The following is an 11,638-nucleotide window of genomic DNA, read 5'->3' on the forward strand; positions in this document are numbered from 1 at the left end:
GAGGAGAGGCTATGGGACCTGAACCTGTTCTGCCTCCACAAGAGAAGGCCAAGGGGGGATCTGGTGGCCATCTATAAACTTATCAGGGGGGAACAACGGGGAACAGGAGTGTCCCTGTTCCCCTGAGCACTACCAGGAGTAACTAGGAATAACGACTACAAGTTAACTTGCGAGTAGGTTCAGGCTAGATATCAGGAAGCACTACTTCACAGTCAGGGTGGCTAGGATCTGGAACCAGCTTCCAAGGGAAGTGGTGCTCGCTCCTACCCTGGGTGTCTTCAAAAGTAGGCTAGATAATCACCTAGCCGGGGTCATTTGACCTCAGCATTCTTTCCTGCCATGGCAGGCGGTCGGACTTAATGATCTGCTCAGGTCCCTTCTGACCCTACCAAGTATGAAACTATGGAGAGCACTCTGCCCAAATTTGCAAATGACACCAAATTATAGGGTAAAGTTAGCACACAGATGGGCAGGAAATGGATTCAGGTGGATTTGGACAGGTTGGAAAAGTGGGCAGATCAGAATAGGATGCAGTTTAACAAAGATAAGTGCAAAGTGCTGCATCTAGGGAGAAAGAATCACTAACACATAGAGATTGGGAGATGACCTTCTGAGTAGCACAGCGGCAGAAAGGCATCTGGGAGTCATAGTATACTCCAAGATAAACATGAGTCATCAATGTGATGAAGTGATAAATAAAGCTAACCGCACTTTATCATGCATTAGCAGGTACATAACAAACAGGTCTAAGGAGGTGATACTTCCCCTCTATGCAGCGTTAGTAAGGCCGCAGATGGAGTACTATATCCAATTTTGGGTGCTGCACTTCAAGAAGGATGTGGATATCCTAGAGAAGGTCCAGAGGAGAGGTACTCGTAGGTTAGGGGCCTGTGGGTGTGGCCTTACAAGAAGAGATTGAGGGACCTGTATCTCTTCAGCCTCTGCAAGAGAAGGCTGGGAGGTAATCTTGTGGCAATCTACAAATTAATCAGCAGTGTGGTAGGCAACAAGGAATAAGAGGTGCTCTGTTTGTCAGGGGGCCCCTTGGGGTAACTAGAAACAATGGCCACAAACTGACAGAGAGCAGATTTAGGTTGGACATCCGGAAGAACTTCTTCACAGTAAGGGTTACCAGATTCTTGAATGGGCTTCCAAGTGAGGTGGTATTCTCCCCTACCTTGGGTGTCTTTAAGAGGAGACTGGACAAGCACCTGGCTGGGGTCATCTGACCCCAGCACTCTTTCCTGTCCAGGGCAGGGGGTCAGACTCAATGATCTACTGAGGTCTGTCTGACCCTAAAAATCTATGAAATTTATGAAATGTGTATGAGCATTGTGTTACTCTAATTGGAATAACCAGTTCATAGTCACTACTTACCTTTTCATTAAATATAGTATGACACAAAGTTAACTCTTTTGGAGTAGGAGTGGATGAATCTATTCAACAAAAGATGGACTGATTAGCATGAAAAGGTACTGACAGTCTCCACGTTCACTATGGTTGTTTCAGTATTTGAATGCTAGTAGTGGAACCTATGAGAAGTGGCTAACCACATTTTTTACTGTTTGAGATGGGGAGAAGGAGGGTTATGTGTTTAGTTTCAGAATTTGCTCAGTTATAGGTCGTTAATTTCAGTCACTCTAGTAATGAATAAGGGGATGCTGTTCCTCTGATTGTTTTAAAGACTGGCTAATTTGTTTGTACCTCAAAACAGTACATTATTTTTTTGAAAAGTTTTAATGGGTTGTGAGGATAGCTGTGATCTCTTCCTAATGTTTAAACATGAAGAAAAAAGATAAAGAAAAAGAAATTTGCTATATAGGGGAAGCAATGAAACACAGTCTACGAAAAATACTGTCAGATATGAGTGGATAATACTAATACAGAAGAACGATAATATAAACCTACCTTGATCAATAAGGACTATATTTTATGACTCCTTATTCACATTGTATTGTAGCTTTTACTATGCTGGAGTAAATGGAAATGCTTGTGGAGGAAACTGACACTCATTGTGGTTAAAAGGATCACAATCTCTTCCCCCAAAAAGGATGTTACAGTAAATGGGTACAGGAAGCAGGTCTAAAAGGGAAGAAGTTGATGTGTTTACATAATCACTTTTTCTAACTCAAACTCAGGCAGAGTTGGAAAAGTAGTTTTCAGGGAGTGGAAAAGTAATTTGAAAAGCATTTCAGTTCCCTGCAGCTTCTATGATTTCCTGATATAATAATAATAATAATAATAATCTGTTCCAGAGAATGTGTGACCAGTATGAGATGAGCTCTGATCCCGTTGTGCAGTGCATCTTCTCCATTCTGCTGTTCGGGCTTTATTCGGGCGTCAAGCTACAGTTTAGAACACAGAGTAGTTCAGGTGTTTGAAGCAGAGCCCCAACAGTCAGTCTGCATGGGGAATGCAGTAAACTTCCACATATGAATGGCGAGCTCATGTGCTTGAAAGCAGAGCGTGAGATGTTTGTAATGTGATGTTGCTCTTGTTATAACTTTATCAGTGTTAAAGGTTGCTAAATATTTCCACAGCTGAGACAAATATAACAAATATTAAAGTATAAAAACAAAGACTTGGAAGTGTTAATTTAGCAGTACGTTTTGAGATACAAATTTAAGTCTATTGAACACAATGACAAGGCCACCAAGAAGAGTGTAAGAGATCAGGGTGTATAACATGTAACCTCTATGCCCTCTTTAAACAAGGCACTTACTACGTTTTAACTTGTGATTATGCTTTCTGTCATTGCCTGAAAACAGTTAGGTGGTTGGGAAGTTTTTAGCCACTTGAAATTTTGGTACTTTGGCATTAATATAAATGTGCCATGTGGAAAATACAAGGCTGGGACTTGATTCTCTCTCTAGAGTGGTTTTTACTCAAATAATCCCATTGATTTCTGTTGGACAATTTATATAAACAAGGACTACCTAGAGAGTGAAAATAGTTTGAAAAATCCTCTAGTACAACATATAAACCAGGAAAGGGGATTGATGTGATTGCTCTGTGTAGCATGTGGGATGTTCTGTTGTATAGCAACATTTTCCATGACCATAACACTAAAAAAGGTAAATGTAACTTCATTTTTTCAAAAGCATACAGAGCTAAATTTTAAAATGCCAGATAAACCCCAAGGTGCAATTGCATATGCATTTTGGTGGCATATCTAAATACATAGAAATATGTTTATAAGAGCAATTTAAGTGACCACTGTTGCTGGGGATTTTGTACCAGAGTAATTAAAAAAAATAGCAGGACATCTGTAGTTTTTAACAAGGGAAATATATAAAGAAAATCTACATGTAGCATGCTTAAATGCCAGCACCAAAAGGGCAATGATTATTCACTTCGCCATCTCATGTGTGCCCATACAGTTATAAAAATGGTTGCAATAGGTCTTGATTGCACAAAGAAAGAGTTACATTCTGTGATCCATTTTTTGATCACAGATGGTATGAATAGCAGTGAAATCCTTCTGACATCTTTCTGAGATTTTAATGGCATCCTTGTGATTGACTTCTTAAGTAAGCAGTCTTCTGCGCATATTATTGCAATTGGCTCAGTGAGAATCTGAAGTCAAACACTGGAAGCAGATGTCCAAGACAGGAGTACTGCTCCTCCGTTGACAATGCCAGACCACAAAAACCATTGAAAACTTCGAGTCTTTGCTTCTGCTTATAGGCCTTGCCTAGCTCCAAGTGACTTTTCACATGTTTGGTCCTCTAAAGGAAGCCCTTGTGAGGAGAAATGGTAGAGTCTAATGAGAAGATGCAATTTTTTCTTTTAATCTAAAATAGCTTTGGTGAGACAGTGACAGAAGTGTGTTGACAAGCAGGAAGATTGTATAGAAAAGCGAACAAATGATAGATGCTACTGGCTGCAATAGAATATACTTTAGCATGTGTTGTGTTAGTTTTTTTGACCGACCGTCCAGCATGCATGCATAAGTAAGAAAGAATGCTTGTAAACCTGTAGAATACTAGTTTTTTCAGAATTACAAGAAAATATTTTCTCACAGTTGTGTAAAGCCAACACCTTTATGCCGGTCAAACACAGCTCTGTTATTAATGCTCTTATCCAGTTTCTAATAGCTTTTCCCAGATGAATTTTGTCTGGAATAACAAAAGAGAAATTGTAGCAGATGAAAATGTTACACCCAGTTAACATGCATAGCTTTCAGTTTTGTGTGTGTAACATGTATTTTAAAAAAAAGGCTGGACAAAATGTTTTTTGGTAGTCAACCAACTCTCCAGTTTCTTCAAATGATTTAAATACAAATTTTAATGGATCACATTGAAGGACACCCATCTCATTTTGCGTAGTAATGATTGTCTCATTTAATATTGCCTTTGTTTCTGTGCTTAGGTTTCTATCCATGTTAGAAGAAGAAGTTTATAGTCAAAATTCTCCTATTTGGGATCAGGATTTCATGATGTCCTCTTCTCGAACTGGTCAGCTAGGAATCCAAACAGGTAAATGTGCATTTAGCACAGGGTCAGGGAGCACCTGTATGAAGAACACAGTATATTTACAAAATCTTTTATTAAGAAAATAGAATAAGCAAAGGGAACTGAAAATGCAGTTTTATATGGAAGATTGTACTGAAATCAGGAACTGAGTCTGTGTCCAAATATGCATAGGAATTTGGCACTGCTCAGTCTTTCTGATACCTCAGGTAGAGGTCCTGCTCTGATGATCAAGTACTTCAGTGGTCATCATTATGATCAGTAATGCCTTTCAGTGGAAGGCAATTGTCTTTCATGATTGCCGTATTTGTGGGTCTGAAGATAGCTGAGAAGGCCAATATGGGATCGACAGGTGCTATTGCAACTTGGGCATGTGTTTCCATGCATGGTGGATGGCTCTGGATTTGTGGTTTGGTCCATGACGCACTGTTTCTGCCACTCCTACTTTTCTGTTTCCTGTTGTTATGAGGTTTTAAAGTACTGAGATCTTTTTAGCAGATTTTTCCTTCATTTGTGGTGTTCCTGGGCAGTAGTCTACCATGAGCTGATGTTGCATTTTTTCAAGTTGGCCTTGAGGATGTCCATGAAATGCTTTCTCTGTCCTCCTCTTGAGTGTATGCTTGGACTGAGCTAGAAGAATAAAATTTGTTTTGGGAGCCTGGAGTCAGACATCTGGATGATGTGGTTGGTCCAGCAAAATTGATGTTGGTTGATCATTACCTCAATGCTTGTGCTGTTTGCTTGTGAGAGGATATTAATGATGCATCTGTTTTCCCACTGGATTCAAATGATCTTCCTCAGGCACTGTTGACGGTACTTCTCCAGTGATTTGGGGTATCTCCTGTACATTGTCTGTATCTCAGCTCTATACAGTAAGGTAGGGATCACAGCTACTTGATAAGCCATGAACTTGGTTTCGAATCTCATGTTGTGATCTTTGAACACCCGTTTCCTCAAGCATCTGAGGAAACTTGTACGCTTGAGGTAATGTTGGATTTCTTCATCAATGTCAGCCTTCTGTAAGAGATGGCTTCTGAGGTACAGGAAATATTCAGTGTTCTCCAGAGTCTCACCATAAATCTGAATTACTGGAGTTGGGGACTTATTAAGATGCAGGACCTTAATCTTCTGAATGTTAAGCATCAGTCCCACTTTCTTGTATGCCTCAGTAAAGGCATCATTGATTGCCTAAAGATCTGCTTCTGAGTGAGCACACACTACAGCATGATTAGCCTACTGGAGCTCAATGATTGAGGTCAGGGTAGTCTTGGTTTTGGCTTCAAGTTGGCTGAGATTATAGATTTCACAGATTTCATAGATGTTAGGGCTGGAAGGGACCTTGAAGATCATCAAGTCCAGCTCCCTGCCCCAGGGGAAGGAAGTCAGCTAGAGTCAAAGGATCCCAGCAAGATAAGCATCCAAGCGTTACTTGAATAAGTCCAGAGTAGGTGCCTGCACCACTTTTGGAGAGAGTCTATTCTAGGCCTTGGGAGCTTGGACAGTGAAGGATATCCTCTTCATTCCCGATCCTTAAGTTGAAGGCATGGAGGTGTCATGTAAGTCCCTTTTCCCCGTTTGAAGATTTTGGCAAGAATTCCATCTGCTCCGGATGCCTTATCATTCTTCATCTGCTTGTTGGCTTTTCCTCACCTCATCAAGGATTGGAAGGATTCTGAGATTCTTTGACTGGGTGTTGCGGGAGGGAATTGAGAACACGCATCAATACCAGAATCTTGATTTGAGAAGGCCTTCTAAAGGGTCCTTCCAATGGGCATTGATGGCTCTTCTGTTCTTGATCAGGTCTCTTCCATCTTTAGGTCTCAAAGGGTTTGGTCCCTGAGTGCTCTTGATGGCTTTGGCAGCACTGAAGAAACTGTGCATATCATGGATGTCAGCAGCATGTTGAATCCTTCACCTTGTCTTTCCACCATCTGTTCTCTATATCACAGGTCCTCTTTCGGACCTCTGTTTTGGCTTGTTGGAGATCCAATTTCTTTTATTTGGAGTTGGTGTCATTCTACCAAACACAAAAGGCCTTTTGCTTATGGTTGATCAACTTTTCGATCTTCCGATCATTCTCATCAAATCAGTCTTGGTGTTTTCTGGCAGCGAATCCAAGTGTCTCTTCACAGGTGCTGATGATGGTGGACCTGAAGGCACCCCAAACACTGCTGACATTCTCCCATAGTTGATTAGAATTTGCCAATTTTTCATTGAGGTGCTGATGGAAGAGGTCTCGCTTGATTGGGCCCTTGAGTCCTTCGATGTTGACCTTCTGTCAGCATTGCTTCTGCTGCAGCTATTGTTTGGGAGCCAGTTTGAGTGACATAACTGTGTGGATGAGTGAGTAATTGGTCCAGCAATTGTCAGCTTCTAGCATAGCTCAAGTGATGGGGACATTTTTGTGATCTGGGGCATGAATTATGATGTAATCAATCAAGTGCCAATGCTTAGATCACGGGTGTTAACATGATGTCTTGCACCTGGTTTTCTGGTAGAACACAGTGTTGGTAATGGTGAATCTATTCCACACCTTTGGTCAAGAGGAGGATGCTGTCCAGAGGCTTGAGTCTCTTCCAACTCGGGCATTGAAATTGCTGAGCAGAATAAGCCTGTCTCCCTCTGGAATATCAGAAAGGACTTGGTCAAGGTTGGCATAGAATTCCTCCTTTTTTTTATCACTGGCATCAATAGTCAGGGCATAAGTGCTGATGACAGTGGCATATTGGCTCCCTGTCAGTTTGGGGTGGAAAGTCATGAGACGCTCACTGATTCTGATAAGGAACTTTTTGAGCTGGTTTATGAGTTCATTCTTAATGGCAAAGCCAGCTTCATGAAGTTGATGTTCTCCTTCCAGAAGAAGGTATAATCACCTCCTTGTTCTTTGAGCTGCCCATCTCCCACTTGCTGGGTCTCAGTGCAGTGATGTCAGTGTTGTGTTGCTGGTGTTCTTGAGCCATGATTGCAGAGTGGCATTCTCGGTATTCACTATTAGGATTGGCCATGAGGATCATAGTGTTCTAGGTCCCAAAATTGATTGTGTGTCTTCATTGATATTGACCACGGTAAAGATGATCCCACTGGATAAGATTATCCAGTCAGGAAAAGGTAAGCAAACTATGTTTAGGGCACCTTTTTTATCCCCCTCCCCATGTGGGGTGAGTAGAATGGATCCTTAACAGGGCTGCTCAGTCGCAGTTCGAGCTGTTGAATCACACTTCTGCCTAGTCCAAGTGCTAGATGACCTTCTTGTAACTGCCTCCTTTGTGCCAGACTAGGAGCTTCTAGGCCTCTCAGTTCTGCTCCCATTGTTACTAGCTGGTTGCCAAAGGGCTTGAAAAATGTGCTAAAGCGTTTTTCATGGAAGCCACCTATGTGTGATTTCTTTTTTCATGGAAAAGCTACTGCACATCAGCTTCTACCCAGTTCTTGACAGAATGGGACCTTCATCCAATGGTAAGGATGCTAAAACAATTAGAGATCTCATTCCATTGCAGCCTTCATCTGCCTTCACAGCTGTTGAGATTCTGACATCATCCTCTGCTTGCTCTGTCATTGAGGACTTGCCTAGCCCCCAGTCATGGGTCTACAGGCTTATAGTGGTGACCTGTACTCGCCATGTCACAGCACTGTCAGAGGACATATGTGACTTTCAGGAGGGAGAGCATTACCATCTGCTGTCCCTGTCACATCTTCATGGTGCTGCTGTTGCTTGGTCTGCAACTGCTTATTCATCAGTTACCCCTGCTTGTTTCACAGCTAACCCTCTCCGAGGGTCATTCCACTGTCTGCCACCTGTGGAAGCACTGAGTAGCAGCACAACTCTGCCATAAGATTTCCAGTGGTATGTCTTCATAGAGCAGTCTGGCAGTATCTTGCCTCAAACTATTTGTTGTCTTCTCTTAGTAACATGCATTCCTTTATTTGCCGTGTTCTTGTACAGCCTTCATAATCATTGCCTCATGTCTAGTTGCACTTTCTGCCCCTTGCCTACTGTTCATCAGTTCAGTTCTATGCCTGATTTTCCCCAGTGAGAGATTTCCAGAAGTCTATTTTAATATTCTATTTTATTCTACTTTTAATATGGAGTGCTGCTGAAAGCATATTGGATATTCATTTACAGTGAAGTTAATGATTGCTTAATCTTTTATTTAATGCTAAAGTAAATTCTAATATCTCAAATGGTATTTTTTTTACTGTCATTGCAGTGATCAATCCTCCTCCTGTGGCAAGGTCTATTTCGTACAGTGCAAGTCCTTCATCTCTAGAACAACCCAACAGTGGAAGTATGAGTCCTGCTTGTAAGGTTTCTTCTGGTCTTGACCAAAACCTAGGTAATTTAGAAAAGAAGCTGATCTTGTTTAATTATTTTATCATTCTTTTATGTTGTGTCAAACTACTGTATTTACTCAACTAGAAGATGGCCATCGTTATAAAATGACCCCCCAATAATTAGATTGCATATATGGAAAGTTTATAAACTAGTTAGGATGCCCCTTTCCCCTCTCATTACTGTCAGACTCTTCTTTCCCTGAGCACATGGAAGTGAGGAACAAATTTGAAAACAATAACCTTGAAACTAAACATGGCTGTAGCAATTTGCATATAGCATCCATAGACTTAGTTTATCCAGAATTGATCATGTCATAGGCTCTGAGTACAGGGAGCCTGAGGGCCCTGGCTCCCCTCGGGAAGAGGGTAGTGTAATCACCCTAATTGCACAGGACAGTCCCAAAATGGGAGCATCAGGTCCTGGTCCTGGGTTTCATGACTTCAGGACTGCAATTGTCCCGATTCTCAGTATCATGCAAGAATCTGGGTTTTCCATTCACTGTGAAAAAATGTGGGAAATGGCGGTTTTCTCCATGGAGGCTGGCAAAGTTCCAGCCTGCAAGGGGCTGCAGGAAATGGGACACAGTGGGACACCATGTGCACGTGTGCACAGGCACACATGCACATGGCTAGGATACAGCCCCAGGCAGTGGTGGAGAGCAGCTCCCCCAGCTGCCTGCCAGTAAGCCTACAGGGGCACAGATTGAGGGCCCCCACAGTGCGGGAGGGAGTGGGGCAGGGGCTGAGCCTGGGGATGCTGCCCAGCCAGGGCTGTGCATCGGGCCCAGAGTCAGGGTGGGAAGTGGGATAGAGAGCCATGGGTGGCATGTCCAGGGGGCAGAGGGGTGCTGCCTTCTAGTATGTGCACTCCCAGGGAGGGGGAAATGGGGGGGTAGGCAGATGCCCCCAAAATTTGTGCGTGGGGTGGGGGCAGATGCAGGCTGGCTACTGAGGCCTTGGGGCTCCCCATCCTGCTGCCCTCCCCCTGGGAGTTCTGCATCAGCCACGCCAACATGGCAAGGCACCCCCTGCCCACCCAGCTGTAGTGGGTATGACTGTGGAGTTGTCCCCTGCTGGTGCTGTGTGGGCAGGGGGCACCTCGCCATGGTACTGTGATCAGCATAGGGCTCCCAGTGGGAGGGCAGCAGAGTGGGAAACCTTGAGCCTTCAGCGGCCAGCCTGCATCTGCCCCCTCCCTTCCATAGACTCTGCTTGGCTCTGCTCCAGCCGTGCTGCTGGGTGGGGGGAAGGGGCATCATCCTAGGCCTGGCACCTTTGATGCATGTAACCTTTTTTTTTTTTTTTTTTTAACTGATGTAAGTTTTAGCAGAAATGTTTCATAAACACACTTTGGAGCAACACTTTGGTGCTTACTTATATCTAAATATTACTGTATGGGATGCAGTGTTACCATAACGTGCTCAGGGCAGCATTATTATAGATTTGTGGTGTTGATGGTTCAAGACTGTGATAATACAAGTCTCTGAAGTGGATATCGCCAATGCGAAGAGAGGCAATATTGTTTCATTTCAGTGTCAGTTTATAGAGATAATATAATGCAAAATCATGTCTGTTCCTATTAATGCTGACATTCTACCATAAATGCAATATTGCAATGATAGTGTTTTCACATGATAACTTACTTGCTAGGAGTATAGCTGATATAAATGACATGTCTTTCTATTCCTAGAGTATTTTTTTTTAAAGGAAACGGTACATAAGCATAAGATCTGACGCTGCTGGAGTGTGAGCTAACTAAAGCAGGGACACAGTGTGAGTTGATGATTTGTAACCTAGTCTCATTGTGTTTTGCCACACAAAATACAATCAGTTACAGTGGGAGAAGATAAAGTGCAGATAAAGCTGTATAAGTATTTCTGAAATTGACATTGTTGATATTTATTATTTCAAGGCCTTTCATGTTAAAACAGTTAAACATCTTTGATTTATGGTTTTACTGTTAAGTTACCCAAACTGCAAATTCAAGCCAAACCTTGTTCCTTTGGTTTCTTTCTATCCCTTATTGCTATCAGTAACAATTGCAACTTAAGTGCTAGATTTGTTGATGTATGAGTCAGAACAGACTACATCTCTATCTTCTACAATTGTATTGTTTGTTTATTGCTGGCAGGAATACAATTAATTTTTTTCAATAAAGCCATGCATTGAGTGGAAATTTTGAGTTGAATAAGGTTCTGTTTTTTGTCACTTCTCCTATACTAAAACCGCCCTTGAGTTAGCACTGGAAAGATAACATATTTTATCAGTAGGAGATAAGTTTGTAGAGAGAGGGAACTGTTTTCATTATCATATGTGTAACCTTATTACACTTTGTTTGCAAAGTGGCCTCCTTGAAAATCATTGTTCTTCAGTTTGAGACTGAGGAGAGAACCCTGTGTGTTGGATTCTCACATTAACATACAAACTAAGTTAAGGAGACTTAATCAAGGGAAGGGCTTAATGAAAATTTCATTATTTTAATTTATTGACACGTCTATTTTATACTTTTGGCATTATTCATCCTTTTTAGAAATGTCTTTATTTGTCATTTTTATCTGATATTTTTCTGCTTCCTTTACAATTTATTTGTTTTATTTTGTCCCATCTTCAAATTCCAGGATTTTCCAGTACTATAAAATTGACACTGGAAATTCTTTTCTACCCAGTCCCACAATCTTTGTCTTGTGGGAAGAAGCATCATGGAACCCTAAAATCTTATCCCTTATAACTTATAACTTCTCCTTATAGTTTATAACTCCCCTTTGATCAGTACATTGCTTGGACCATTGTATGAACAAAATGGCTCTATATACAGTATTTTTACCCCAAATATT

At 41.8% G+C, this 11,638-nt stretch overlaps 1 protein-coding gene across 1 annotated transcript in view; it reads left to right on the forward strand.

Annotated features, from left to right (window-relative positions):
* The window catches only part of KAT2B (lysine acetyltransferase 2B), a gene marked incomplete at its 5' end in the record, with an annotated part of 84,413 nt that overhangs the window by 40,891 nt on the left and 31,884 nt on the right, over positions 1–11,638 (forward strand). The window contains 2 exons of the mRNA XM_019532857.1: positions 4,372–4,478; positions 8,681–8,806. Of these exons, the coding sequence (XP_019388402.1) occupies positions 4,372–4,478; positions 8,681–8,806 (233 nt within the window). The remainder of the gene's footprint in view (positions 1–4,371; positions 4,479–8,680; positions 8,807–11,638) is intronic.

Source organism: Crocodylus porosus, unplaced genomic scaffold (genome assembly GCF_001723895.1).
Source record: "Crocodylus porosus isolate Cpor-Errol unplaced genomic scaffold, CroPor_comp1, whole genome shotgun sequence".
Taxonomy (NCBI): domain Eukaryota; kingdom Metazoa; phylum Chordata; order Crocodylia; family Crocodylidae; genus Crocodylus; species Crocodylus porosus.